This window comes from Eumetopias jubatus, unplaced genomic scaffold (genome assembly GCF_037043125.1).
Source record: "Eumetopias jubatus isolate StellerSeaLion01/CBP00866 unplaced genomic scaffold, mEumJub1_p1.0 scaffold_16, whole genome shotgun sequence".
In the NCBI taxonomy this organism is placed as follows: domain Eukaryota; kingdom Metazoa; phylum Chordata; class Mammalia; order Carnivora; family Otariidae; genus Eumetopias; species Eumetopias jubatus.
Window position 1 is genome coordinate 38,766,950 of NW_028274822.1, and position 15,535 is coordinate 38,782,484.

The 15,535-nt window shown below is 35.9% G+C and overlaps 1 protein-coding gene across 6 annotated transcripts in view; it reads left to right on the forward strand.

Annotated features, from left to right (window-relative positions):
* Positions 1 to 15,535, forward strand: part of NOL4 (nucleolar protein 4) — a 406,663-nt gene that overhangs the window by 203,917 nt on the left and 187,211 nt on the right. For 4 of the 6 annotated variants that reach the window (XM_088019707.1, XM_028098315.1, XM_028098316.1 and 1 more), the window contains one exon: positions 8,531 to 8,814. In XM_088019707.1, the coding sequence (XP_087875833.1) occupies positions 8,531 to 8,814 (284 nt within the window). Of the gene's footprint in view, positions 1 to 4,978; positions 4,998 to 8,530; positions 8,815 to 15,535 lie in introns of those variants that run through there. The other 2 variants (XM_028098318.1, XM_088019708.1) reach the window with 1 other exon arrangement.

The window sequence follows — 15,535 nt, forward strand, 5'->3', positions numbered from 1 at the left end:
AGCTGGTTTAGAGCATATATCATATACTGAAAAGCAGCCCCTCAGGCTCAGATTGTATCTTTCAGTGGCATTATGGCTGAGTTTTTAATAGTTTATTCCATTATTTTAGAAGGTCCATAGTTTGTCAATAATGGAGTAGAGAATAAGAGTAATAGCTCCATGGGAAATCCTCCAATTATTTCATTTATTTAGTATGATGTGATTTCCTTGATGAAAATTAATGTGTGGGGGAAAGGCTAGTATATAAAACATTCTGAGGGTTCTTATGTGGTGGTGGTGAAGGAAGAATGGCTGAGTAAAATGCAGGACCAAGTCAAAAATAAGTGTCCATTCTGCTGAGGACAAGTAACTATCCTCTCTAATTAGAGGTGTCTAATACAATTGTTCTGCCCTGGCCTATTATGAAAGATCTATCAATATCATCCTTCCTTCAACTTCTATTAAAATGTCCTCCAGACTTTCCCTTTTCAAGTCTCTACACCATTTGGCTACTGCCAAAGAAATATCATAAAAAATAACCTCTTACTATCTTTGTTCTAAAGAGAATATACAACCAGACCTACAGCTCAAGGTTCACTAAATAGATTTCATTGTCCATTTGGGCCTATTCCTGAAAGCAACTGTACCATCATAGAGTTTCACAGAATCGTGGAAACCTGGTTGACATTTTTTATACTCAATTTTTCACAAAGAATTTCATTTAAGACAGTAGACAGAGATTAAAGAAGGAACTCATACTTGTATGGCAGGTCATGCTCATACACCACTGGGGCATGAATAGACTCCTTTCTATATATTGTACTTATGCTCAATGAAAGAGGGCTCCTAAGCGTGCATGAATTTGACATTCAGTGAACCAGGTGGTGCTCAGTTCATGATGGCCAGCTGGATAAAGAGTCAGGAGCTGTTATCAAAAAGCAAAGTTACCACAGGAAGAATACAGGGTCTGCCACTAAATCTTGTTTTTTACTGACAGAATTTCTCTGGTTGGAGATTAGCCCAAGCTCTCTGCCCAATCCTGAACTGCTACAGATGCCTAGAGTACCATCTGATCTATTTTGTCTTCACAAAGGTCAAGTGGAAAAGCCACTTTCATTGCAATCAAAACCAAATGAAACCTACTCAGTGATATGCCTTCTTCTTAGTGATAAAGAGGTCAAGTTTTAAGAACTTATCTTTCACTTTGGAGGGGAAAATCTGAAACCCTCTCTTCTTTCTTACCCTCAGTATTGGTATTATCATTTTAAAATCAATGCCCTTTAACTTTTTTATATATGCATAGATATACACACATATATATTTATTTATATTAGTAAACTCCTTAATGTGAATGTTTGACTTTAAAATATAGCATCATTCTTTTGTACATGTTTAAGATAGTATTACTAAATAGTACATAATCTGGATTATAGTTTGCAAATACAAACAAAAATAAAAGATTACTTTTGTTGATTACTTATCTTTTCAAAGATTTTTGTGGTGTTAAGGACTTCGAAGTGCAAGACTTTTGTAATCAGCAATTAAAATTTTTGCATATAAGTAAACGAAATATAAAACAAAGAACAGTGCTGTTTACTTAATAACAGTATTCTAGAAGATGAGTAAAATAGAAATCAAAGAATGGAAAAGTCATCAGAAGGATTTGAAGAAAGGAAATAAGAAAAATGAGGAAGAAATTTCTAGGTGGCAACTGCAAATGGACAAAGGCAGGAATGTGTCAGGGTCTTGGACTGGGGAAGGAATGGGATTGCCCAGCAAAGGATCGATTGATCTATCTATCATCTATCTATCTATCTACCATCTATCATCTATCTATCTATCATCTTTGTTTCAGGTTTTTATTTAAATTCTAGTTAGTTAACATATAGTGTAATATTGGTTTCAGGAGTAGAATTTAGTGATTCGTCACTTACATATAACACCCAGTGCTTATCACAAGTGCCTTCCTTCATATCCATGACCCCTTTTGCCCATCCACTGCTCACCTCCCCTCCAGCAACCCTCAGTTTGTTCTCTGTAGTTAATCATCTTTTATGGGGCACCTGGGTTGCTCAGTTGTTAAGCGTCTGCCTTTGGCTCAGGTCATGATCCCAGGGTCCTGGGATTGAGCCCCACGTCAGGTTCCCTGCTCAGTGGAAAGCCTGCTTCTCCCTCTCCCACTCCCCCTGCTTGTGTTCCCTCTCTTGCTGTGTCTCTCTCTGTCAAAGAAATAAGTAAAATTTAAAAAAAAATTAGTCTCTTACAGTTTGTCTCCTCTCTCTTTTTTTTCTTCCTTCCCCTATGTCATCTGTTTTATTTCTTATATTCCACATATAAGCATATACTATTTGTCCGTCTCTGACCGACTTATTTCACTTAGTATAATACACTCTAGCTCCATCCATCCTGCAACTCTAGTCTCGTTGCAAATGGCAAGATTTCATTCTTTTTGATGTCTGAGTAATATTCCACTGTATGTATATGTATACATGTATATATACATGTATATACCACTTCTTTATGCATTCATTAGTTGATGGACATTTGGGCTCTTTCCATAATTTGGCTATTGCTGATAATGCTGCTATAAACATTGGGTATATGTGCCCCTATGAATCAGTAGTTTTGTATCGTTTGGGTAAATACCCAGTAGTGCAGTTGCTGGATCATAGGATAGTTCTATTTTTAACTTTTTGAGGAATCTCCATACTGTTTTCCAGAGTGGCTGCACCAGCTTGCATTCCCACCAACAGTGTAAGAAGGTTCCCCTTTCTCTGTATCCTCACCAACACCTGTTGTTTCCTGTGTTGTTAATTTTAGCCATTCTGACAGGTGTGAGGTGGTATCTCATCATAGTTTTGATTTGTATTTCCCTGATGATGAATGATGTTGAGCATCTTTTCATGTGTCTGTTAGCCATTTGTATATCTTGTTTGGAAAAATGTCTCTCCATGTCTTCTGCCCATTTCTTAACTGGATTGTTTGTTTTTTGGGCGTTGAGTTTGGTGAGTTCCTTATAGATTTTATTCTTTATCAGATATGTCATTTGCAAATATCTTCTCCCATCTGTAGGTTGCCTCTTAGTTTTATTGTTTCCTTCACTGTGCGGAAGCTTTTTATCTTGACGAAGTCCCAGTAGTTCATTTTTGCTTTTGTTTCCCTTGCCTCCAGAGACGTCTAGTAAGAAGTTGCTATGGATGGGTGCCTGGGTGGCTCAGTTGGTTGGGCGGCTACCTTCGGCTCAGGTCATGATCCTGGAGTCCCGGGATCGAGTCCCACATCGGGCTCCCTGCTCAGCGGGGAGTCTGCTTCTCCCTCTAACCCTCTTCCCTCTCATGCTCTCTGTCTCTCATTCTCTCTCTGTCAAATAAATAAATAAAATCTTAAAAACAAAAGAAGTTGCTATGGATAATGTCAAAGAGGTTGCTGCTTGTGTTCTCACAAAGGATTTACTTAGACTGGATTGCCTGCTTCATGTTGCAGAGTAGAGGGAGCTATGGTGTAAGATGTAGAGTATGGACATACAATCTCACTCATATGTGGAACTTAAGAAACAAAATAGTTGAACATAGGGGGATAAAAGAGAGAGGAAAACCATAAACATACTCTTAACTGTAGAGAACAAACTGATGGTTGCTGGAGGGGAAGTGGGCGGGGGGAAGGGATGGGTTAAATGGGTGATGGGTATTAAGGAGGGCACTTATGATGATCACTGGGTATTGTCTGTTAAATGATGAATCCCTAAATCCTACACCTGAACCTAATATTACACTGTATGTTAACTAACTAGAATTTAAATAAAAACTTGAAAGGAGAGAAAAAGATGTAGGGTATAGTCTAGCAATGGATATACTTCCTTTTTTATAGGGGACCCTAAGCTGGGAGAAGACTTCGAGCAGAGGTCAAGAGTGACAAATTGATGAAGGAGACTGGCCCCTAAATTCCATTTTGCAAATAGATTTTGAAGGATTTAAAAAAAAATTCTACTTTTTTGGGGTGTTAAGGTACCAATCTTTTAACACAGCATTATTTACATCTATATTTTGGATCTAAAAGTTAGCTTTATGGTGAGATATTAAAGGGAGGTTTTCTAAGGAGGCACCAAAGGACTAGAGACGGAGGACTGTGGTGCATTTGGGGGAAAACCATAAAAAGCTTTTTGGGCCCTATAAGCATCTGACCTGGACTAAAGTTTTGGACTAAATTTCCAAGTACTAATCTTAAAATGAGGATTATATATATATTTTTCTATTCATTTTTCCCAAGGCACTTGGCCTAAAGGCCATAATGAAGAACTACTGAAAGTAGCCGAATGAGAATGTAGATCAAGTGCTTTGGGAGATTTCAAATATATATATATCACATTATGTTTATATATAGAGAGAACACATATATGTATATTTATAACTTAAATACATACACATAATACTTGCTGTTATGGGTTAATTCTCCTTATATAGAGAGAGCTAACCATTGAATCTTGTAATGACATTAGACATAATTTAAACAAATAGTATTTCTAAGGTCTGTGCTAATTGGTGGAGGGAATGCGGAGTAGGGAAGGAGAAAGAAGAAAATGAATAGCTGGTCACTATGGTTAGTGTTAACTGCACCTTACATGCAAGAGCCGCAGCTAAGCTCACTTGGCTGGTCCTCTGCACAGCCCTACATCCATCCCAGCAAAACCAACCTCAGAGCAAAGCAACCCAAACATCCAATGGCCCTCCTGATGTCACTGGATGCCACGCTACCTGTCATCATATTCCACATTCTCTTCTGTTGCTAGGTACCCTGGACATTCTTAATTTCCAGAGCTCTAGGCGCCGTTTTCTCCTTGGTCCTCAAACACAGTTTTTAGTTCCAATGCCATGGTACCCAGCTGACACTTGAGAGAAGCACCAGCGTTCTGGGCCTTTGAACCTAAAGGCCATACCTACAGATCTCAACACTGTACCCTTTGTGTAGCAGCTCGGTACCCACATGCCAGCAGCCACTTAGGATGGAGCAAATTATCTTGGGTAAGGAAACAGATTTCCCCTTTAATGCAATAAACTGATAGGAGTTGGTTATGATAAATAGGAGTCTGAGGTGTATGGTTTTCAAATCCTGAAAAAGTATCTTTAAAAAAGAGAAAATAAAAATCGTTAACATGGTTACAAGAAACCAGACAATAAAAAATGGTTAATTTAGCTTCAGTTTAATGTCTGCTCACTCTTTATATTGAATTTTTCTAATATAGATATCAAAAACTTTGTTTTAAATTTTGATTTATAAGATAGTGGCATGTGACATTACTGGTTCTTTTACCATTTAAATGGTAAAATGTGTGAATATATATTTTATACAAATAAGTAAATCATCCATTCGTTCTTCATAAAACATACTGATTTACTCATGAATGAAATATGGAAAGCTGTGGAATTTAGTTACCTTGGTTACATCTGGAGTGAACTACTCTGTCTAAAAATATTTCCTCTTTTATTGTTTATACTTTATACCAAAATTATAAATATATGACTTTTATTAAAGATTCTCCTGATAGGTAATAATGTTTATTTTATTTAAAATGTGAATAAATGGTACACTAGTTACTAAATATGTATGACAATTTCAGACTAAAGACACAGATATACTATTTTAATTTTTAACTATAAAAGATATTGGATTTGTTTTATGCTAGTATAGATTTGGTTTTATTTTATTTTACTTTTTAAAAAGATTATTTATTTATTTATTTATTTATTTATTTATTTATTTATTTATTTAAGAGAGAGATAGAGCGAGCAAGAGAGCACAAACAGGGGGAGGAGCAGAGGGAGAGGGAGAAGCAGGCTCCCTGTCAGGGAGCCTGACAGAGAAATCACGCTCGATCCTGGGACCCTGAGATCATGACCTGAGCCAAAGGTAGATGCTTAACTGACCAAACCACCCAGGCACTCCTAGATTATGTTTTAAAATGAAATATACCTTTAGGGTTACTCATTCTTTTAACATATTGATAAAATTTTCTTACATAAAATATTTAGCATTTTTTAAAGGATTCTAGTACACAAATGTTAAATCACACTTTTCTTCCTGAATTTAGTAATTGGACTGGAATGCGTCCGTTATGCTTTTCTTTGGACTTTTGTGGAAAGAAATAAATAATCAGAAATGACCTTGCATACTTTAGCTTTGGATTTGACTTCACATAAAGGACATGCACAATTTCCTGAATTACTTATGTAAATTATTCCCCTAATTCTTTATTTCAAAAACCTTATATATTTCATAATTAAAAGACTGTTTTTGATTTCTCAATAGCTATGGAAAGTGCTATGCATATTATTTATGACTGGGTTTCCCTAAATTCTCTTACGTTTGTTTTCTTTCCACATGAAGTCTTTTGTTGAATGAGGATGTAAAAGGAGTAATTTATTAGTAGATCTTGCCATTTGAATATGTTTTAACTTTTTCACAAAATAGTTTTAAAATATTATTTTTAAAATTTAAGTTTTTAAAATATTATTTTACTGAAAATTAAGCTTAATGCCCTTTGTTTTTATTTTCCACTGGAGCTGGAGATCTGGGCTTCCTCCTGGACCCTTGTCTGTCCTACTCACGGTCTTTACCTGTTCTTTTCTTATGATTATTCTAGTCCCCTCTTGTTCTACACTATTGTTGCTTTAGTTTGGGCTTTCAACAATGCTGACTCAGATGGCTTCTAGAACTCTTAACGGTTTTCCATTTTGTCACCATCATCCCAAACTCCTCATAAGAGTCAGAGTAATCTCCTTAAAAGATTTTTTTTTATATCACCTCCAACAATAAAATTGCTCCTATTTGCTCCCAAGGTCCAAGCCAAGCTCTTCGTTATACAAAGCACATCCTCTGCCTCCATATCTAGGTTTCCCTTTCTGACTCTTTTGTTTGCACTCAACACCCCAACCTTATTTCTCATCTGCCCTGCACATTCTGTCCTCGAAGATATTGTGCCTTCTGATCTCTAAGTTGCAAACGCTCTTCCCCAAGTTCTTCAACTGTTTAAGGCTTACTCATCTTTTGGAATTCAGCTCATATGCCACCTTCTTTAGGAAACTTCTGTGGTGTCCTTACCCCCTTGTTTTGGATCAAAGCCTTTTTCCTCTGCATTTTAGTTGCATTTTTTTTTCCATGTCTCTTAATTATTTGTGAACTCATTGAAGGTAGAGGCTCTGTTTGCCAAATTATTTAACCCCCTTTTGGCCATGTGTAGGTATTCAATAGATGTTGAATAAATGAATGAACAGGTGAATTATACCACTCCTTCAGAATTTAAATATTATTTTCATGAATTTAATTGATTAGAAAGCATTAACGATTTCAGTGCATCCCACAAAAATAAAACAAACTTGAGAATGTTCAGAAATCAAAATATTACTCTTGTGCACACATATTTATGTGGCTTCATCAATAACCCTTAACTAAAGGAAACAATTTAACACCTTCATCCTTCACAATCCTTTATAATTAATATAAACATGAAATTAAGAGAAATAGAATTTTATTGTTTCATGTAAATAATTTTGTTTCTTACTCTAATTGTTATTGATGTATATTTCTAAACAAGCTTATCATTTATTTTAAAGCCAGAAAATTTTGACTAATTTTGTTTCTTCTCTTTCTTCCCTGTTTTGCTTTTTATTTATTTATTTATATTTTTATTCCTACAGTTATTTTAATTTTGTTACTAGAAAATTTTATATGTTGTAAATAATAAAGAGTATTTAAAAATCTAGTGCCATTCCAGTTAAGAAGAAATTAATATTAACATTTTAGGCTACATATTTTCACTCTTCTCCCTCTATATGGGTATGTGTTTTCTTTTTAGAAAATTGGGATCATTTGACCATTTTTGTAGCTAGCTTTTTCCATTTAACACTTCACACTTCCCATTACTATTAATGGAAAATTATTCCACATTTCCTATATTCTAATCATTCCAACATGTATTAAGCCAATTTTTTATTTTTGGTAATTTCTGTCACTTCTGGATGTTTGCTATCATAAACAACACTGATATAAAGGCTTTTTACCTACACAGAAATGCACACAATGAAGCCCCAGAAGTGTAATGACTGGAGCAAAGGTTATGAGCGCTTTTAATGTTTTAGATGCATATTAAACACTCATAACGCTTGAACCAACATACACCCCACTAGCAGGATAAACAATGCTTTTATCAGAGAATTTTCACCAAATCTGGATATTCTCACTAGAAAAACAAACTATCTGCAAATTAATTAACAAGTTTTCTTTGTTTCAATTTGCTTTCCTTTGAGATCACATTTGAGATTGAACTGTTTTCCCTATTTTGTCTTCTTCTTATCATTTTACTTCACTTCTTGTGCCTAAAGATGCCTACTAGATTACAAATAACAATGCCTGCTTCACAAGTTTATTTGTAAGGATAAATTACACAGGAGATGTAAAATTACCACAATGCCAAGCACATAATAGGAGCTCAGTAAATGTTAGTTGAAGTAGAAACTGAATGGCACATTAATTAAAATCAAACTATTCTTTCCAACAGATGATTCTGCTGCGGAGAGCTTTAACGGCAATGAGACTCTGGGGCACAGTTCAATTGCTTCAGGGGGAACACACAGCAGGGAGATGGGCGACTCCAATGGTGATGGCAAAACTGGGCTGGGGCAGGAGGAGCAGCCTCTGAACCTGAGTGACAGTCCCCTCTCAGCACAGCTGACTTCGGAATACACAATAGATGACCACAGCAGTAATGGAAAAAACAAATACAAGAATCTCCTAATTTCTGACCTCAAGATGGAACGAGAGGCGAGAGAAAATGGAAGCAAGGTAAGGTCACGTTACAATTTTCAGCGTTTCTAAGTTCGTCATGAAGTCATAAAGAAATACATATTTATACGAGAGATGAAGATTATTTTTGCTAAAACCATTTTAAACAAATCCCAGTAATACATTGCCAAGAGATTTATAACCATAGATATCCTGTGTCCATATAAGCAATAATTTTCGGGAATAACAGTGAGCAAAATGGATAGTGTTTCAGACAAGGCTGTTGGTATGTGGGTTTTGTTTAATTTAAATTCAGTTAGCCAACTATAGTACATCATTAGTTTCAGATGTAGAGTTCAGTAATTCATCATTTGCATGTAACACCCAGTGCTCACCACATCACATGTCCTTCATGTTTGTGTGTTTTTATACATGAAATCACTTGATGTAATGTTTCTCCTTCATATAATTCTCCTTCATATAATTTTCTTATGAGTCTGTCCTGGGAGTTTGTTGAGCTCAGATGTGAAAGTTTAGCTCTCAGAACATAATTATGGACTCTAAAAAGATCACTATCTAGTTGCTACTAGACTGGATAGGTGTACGCCATAATAAAGTTTCAATTAGACTCTCAAGTTTGCTTTAGAGACCCAGGGACTTTGGTCAATAATTTACTCCCCATACCTGGGAGAAATGTGTCAGTGTTCTAGATGAAGCTTGCAGATTAAATAACTACTGGAACAAGTAATTTATCACAAACTGTATCCTACAAAAGACAGAAACATGTTTCAGACATATCTAAATTTCTAGATTCTTTACATTAGAATAAATTACAATCCTCCCCATTCCCAATTTATTTATTTATTTTTTTAATTTTTATTTTTTGGTCCTTCTGTTTTGATTTCTATCTCTTCACACCCATTTTCAGAAATACTGCCAATTCTTTTTTGGTTTGTTTTTATTTAAATTCTGATTAACATACAGTGTAATATAGTTTCAGGTGTACAATGTAGCAATTCAACACTTCCATGCAACACCTGGTGCTCATCACAAGTGCACTCCTTAATGGGTTAAATATAACCCATCCCCTACCCACCTCCCTTCTGGTAACCATCAGTTTGTCCCATTTGATTTCTTAAAAAAAAAAATTAACTTCACATTTCTATCAGTTTGAAATAACGCATGCCGGTGATTTTTGTTCTGTAAGTTTTGAATGTATACTTCGGAACACAGAAAGATTTTTATGGAATATACATTTTGACTCCTTCCTCCCACCCCTCCTCCATTTCTAAATTAGAATTGAAGAACTGATCTTTTGACATAGATCTTAAAGCAAAATGTCTTAATTTGAATTAATTTCTGAATTTGCTGAGGCACTGTACTTCCTAAATTGGCTCTATTTAAATCCTCTTTCTTGCCTGAGGGTATGTTGTTTTATCCTCTTTTAAGCAAGTCACTGACATCATCAGACACTTAAGCATTTCTGCCTGAGGGAGGCTGCTACAACTTTTGCTGGGGTAAATGTGCAAATATTCTCTCCAGTGGTTTAAAGCCAAATCACACAAGCACAAATGATTTTTTGTATTCACTAACATGATCTGAATCAAGGTTACATTTTACAGAACAAAATAACCTTTAAGTGCTCTGGCCATCTACATTGTCTGGTCTTTATAAATGTCCTTTTTATGCCATGTATCTGTTGAGTATTTTTCTAAAACTATTCAGTGGTTTGCTCTTCTCTTCTATATCCCCATATTCATTATAATGATAGGAACTATGCTCATTTGAAACACACTGTTGCACATTTTAAACAAAGTGAAGTTACTTTTCCACTCTCTAAGATGAAGTTGTAAAAAGCGCAGATTGAGTTTGGGCTATATGTGAAGAGTAAGATGAGAAATGGGCCTGGGGAGGAGACATACCCGAGGAACCAAATATTTAATGGTTTGGTAAAGGAAGGACAGCTGTATGTGAAAGTAGCCAGAAATATAGAAGAAAAATCAGAAGGGTATAGTGTATGGAAGCTAAGTATAGTCTACCTTTCAAGAAAGAGAGTGGTCTGCTCTGATTGACAATACTGATATACCAAGTAAGACAAAGATAGAAAACAGTTAAGTCTGTGAGAACAGTTTTAGAACACTTTGGGAGCAGAATACAAAGTGATTCTTTATTCATTCCTTCAAAGATAACAGAATAAAAGAATATATTAAATATCTGCCATACTTACACTAATGAAGTAACAGAGAACTCAGAGAGGAGTCTTTTTTCATAAGACCTTTGATAAATTGTTTTGGTAAAAAGGGGTACATATACATAGAAAAGTTTCTTAGTAAAAGTATAGGCAAATATCCATTTCTGTGTTAAAACATTGGGAGTTCAAAGTAAGAAAATACTATTTCTATTGAAGTAATAAAGAGGGCTTCCTAGAGGAAGTGAGTCTTGAACTTTGAAGGAAATATAAGATTACCATTTTTTCAGAAGGGCTCTCCTGTTGGACATCGTGAAGGGCCTGGAATGCACAGGGAAGATGAGTTGGTCTCATAGGTTAGGGAACCATTGTCTATTTGGAGCTAGGTAGGACTTCATAACACGGTGTTTGAGGAAGAACCCAATATCATTATGCAAGATAGACTATTTGCCACCAATTAATTTATTCAGTGAATATTTACTGAGGGACTCCTCCCTGCAAGGCACTGTTGTAGAAAGCAGAAACATGGAAATGAGCAAACTAGGGGCCCAACCCCTCAAAAGCTTAAAGTCTAGCAGGAAAGAAAGGCAAATCCATGGTTATAATCTGATTCCATAAGTAATATGATGGGCAAATGGCAAGGTGAAATGAGAAAAGAAAGGTGGGGCACCCATGGGACTATAATGATTCTTAAGGAAGACTTTATGGAGAGATGAATGCCTGCATGAATGTGAAGTATAAGTAGAAGTTATTCAGGTGGAAAGGATTATTTATGGTAGAGCATGTGTGGAGACATAAAGCCCTGAGAGAGCATACTTGGCATGGAGATTTGCAAGGAGCTTAGCATGGCCACAGCAGAGAATATGGTGGAGAAATGGAGTATAGAGAGGTTCCATCAGCAAAGTCTTCATGGGCCAGTTCAAGGACTTAGGATTGTATCCCATAGGCAAGTTGAGCGTGATAAGGTTGTGGTCAGCTTGCAGTTTTAGAAAGATTATCCTGGCTACATCAGAGCAGATAAATGTGATAGGGGCTAGGAAATAAAAAAGACAGAAACTGGTTAGAGAGCTATTGTGGCATTCCAGGAAGAAAATAATGCAGAAATACAAAATAAAATGAACATATTACTTTTGCTCTTTTGATATTGTATTTGTGGGATATATAGCTCGATAGATTTCATATTGCCGAACTCATGGGAATGTTTTTCACATACACTACAGTATGAAAAACCTCCTTTAGGAGGGTTTACATCCCATTAGGATGTAAATTCTATGAGTATGAGAATGATATCTACCTTGCTTACTGAGGTATGTCTAGCACCTGGCTTAATATCTGGTACATAGTAGGTTCTCAAATATTTTGAAGAAATAAAGTTTTATCAAATATGGGAAGTGAAGCAGAGAACATTCATGAATGACTCCGGCCTTATTGGCTTGATTGACTAGGTGGATGGTGACACCATTTTCCAAGATTCAGAATGAGAAACATTTGAAGAAGTGCTTTTTTGATATATAAGGTTAACCGTGCCTATGCAGTATCCATGGGATATATTTAATAGGCATCAGGGATATATGTTTCAGCTGAGAAGAAATATCCAGATTGGAGAAAGAAACATGTGAAAGGTTTAGAAGTGCAGCCTAAAGCTCTTGTGGTTGATAAGATCACCTCAGAAGAGCATAGACTGAGGAGACAAGAGTCAAAATATATCATCCTACAGAAGAATATCGGCCCATCAAGAACAGGTGGCATAAAAGGAGTTTGTGGAGGGGAAAAAAAAACAAAAAAGGAAGAAGAAAATGAAGGCAACCAGATAAGGAGATGTTTTAGAAGCCAAAGTGTGGGGCATTTCTTTTTCTTTTAAAGATTTTATTTATTTATTTGACAGAGAGAGACAGTGAGAGCAGGAACACAAGCAGGGGGAGTGGGAGAGGGAGAAGCAGGCTTCCCGCTGAGCAGGGAGCCCAATGTGGGACTTGATCCCAGCACCCTGGGATCATGACCTGAGCCAAAGGCAGAAGCTTAACGACTGAGCCACCCAGGTGCCTGAAGTGTGGGGCATTTCGAAACTGATGTGTAGTTAAATGGAGTAATCCTTAGGTGAAGTGACATAGGTCTAAACCCAGGCAATGGTTAGGAGAGTTAATGCTAAGTAAGAGTTGGAGTTAGAACACATGGCAGAAGAAGGGGCAGAATTAGTGGGGAAGTGGATTGGAGACAGTTATAGAGGCTGGATAGGGAAGCCGAATCATCTTAATTGTGAAGGAGACTGTGTCTGGAATTTTGTTTTAGGGATTCTTCTTGCAATGTGAATTTGTATGCAGAGAGCTCTGGGGTTCTTGGCTTTGGATCAACACTTGCTGTACCTGAGGCTACCAGGTGAACTTCATACGAAAGGTTTAGCACTCATCTTTCACTTAGCACTACCTCTTGTAGTCCTTAGAAATGTTCCAACACTTATGTACAAATTTATAGAGTGACACTACCAATTTCTTCTTCCAGTATTGTTCAGGGTAGCCTCTGCCATAACTTGGAGGAATGTAAAAGCTTAATTATATAGTATAATTGAAAAACTTAGATTTCTGTGAGTTTGACCTATTTCAAAATTTTATTGTGAATAATATCAAACAAAAATTATTATAAAGCATTTAAATCTGAACGGTGAATAGAAATGCTTAAAAAGAATAGCTGAGCTGGACTATGCCATTTACCGATTGCTTGTTATTATGCAAATTCACTCACTAGACCAGTGAATCATATTAACCAATCTAAAGAATAAATATATTGCATTGAAAGAGCTTAGGTGATATTTATTTTCTGCTTGAAGATGGCCACATTTTTAGAGGACAACTAGTAACATTAGAAATCAGAAGAAAGTAGAAATATTGATTAAAAGCTTAGAAAATGAGACTCCTGAGGAAGTGTAAAGGAACAAGTTATATAGGAAAAAAAAGGTTAAGAATACACAAATTTGAATATAAATATGTTTAAAATTATTATGTGAGAATAAAAACAAAACAAAATCTAATAGAGGGAATTATGTAACTTAAAAACACTATCATTGATTTTTTTTTTCTTTTTGGTTTTCTCTTTTTCTTTTGGTATTTGTGACCTAGCTGCATTATACTTAAATATGGTAAAATATTCTGAATCAATCTCCCAAAAGAATAATGTTTCAAGTAGTAACTGTGGTAGGAGGGTGATTATTGTTTGAGGGTTAATGTGTCACTGTGGTTACTGCATATTTGGTTTCGTTTTTGGCTCAGTTCCAAGACCCTTCAATCTTCACTTTATTAAAATAATATTTTTCCCTAAAGTGGTCCATGTGACATTTTTTCAATGAATCTTTCCTTTAAATTCTTACCAAAATGGGTATTAACATTCAAATTAAAGTTTATAAAATACTTATCATAATTACCATTAATAGTTACTATGTAATTTTATTTAGACATGATGAATGGAAGCAGCACATTTTTCTAAATATCTTTATAATATTTAGGTGTAATGAGATTGCCTTTTAAAACATAAGAGCCACGAATTTACTTTTAGAACAATGTTATCTTGGTCTTTGTTGTATGGATATTCTAGTTCATTATTGTTTTAACTTGATGATTTTCTTTTCTTTTTTTTTTTAGAGATTTATTTATTTATTTGAGAGAGAGAGAGAGAGAGAATGAGAGACAGAGAACATGAGAGGGAAGAGGGTCAGAGGGAGAAGCGGACCCCCCACTGAGCAGGGAGCCCGATGTGGGACTGGATCACAGGACTCTAGGGTCATGACCTGAGCCGAAGGCAGTTGCTTAACCAACTGAACCACCCAGGCGCCTAACTTGATGATTTTCAATATCTAGCTTCTTGGTGTTATATAAAGATTTGGGCACAAATCTTCTTCAGGGTAGAAACAACAGTATGTATTCAACAAATATGCCTCACGTGTTAGGCACTGTCCTGGGTGCTAAAAAAAAAAAAAAGTTTATGTCATTAAGAACTCACATTTGCCAGAAAGATAGACAGAAAAGTAAATAAGTGTGTTATAATATAGAAACTAATTTATATGTAGGTGTGCCTTCTAGGCCTACTAACCTTGTCCTGGAAAGTTCCCAGGTTAATTTTTAATGGTTAAGTAGGAGATAGCCACTTGGTGAAAGGAAGTAGGAAATTCGCAAAGAACACAGCATTAAACTAAGGCCTAGAACTGTTGAGAATGGAAGTGGTGAGAGATAAGTCTGGAGCGGTACTTCAGGGTGTCAGACTAGGGTAGGCTATGGATGCCCTTTTAAAGCTTGAACTTCACTCTGTCATTGACAAGGTATTTCTTAGAATGGAGGATAGGAAAATAGCATGATCAGATTGTGTTTTGGGGTAGATCATTATGGCATCTTTGTTACAAGATGGCTTTAAGTGGCATAAAAAGGGAGGAAGCTATTAACAGGATGAGGTCTTGCCTTAGTGAAGTGGTGGTAGGAATGGAAAGGAGAGCAAAGAATTAAGAAATATTTAGAATGTTAAATGGGCAGAATTGGGAGTTTGATTAGGTAAGTGATGGAGGGTGTGAAAGAAACTTAGAGCCAGGAGATAAAGGATATATTAGTTCTG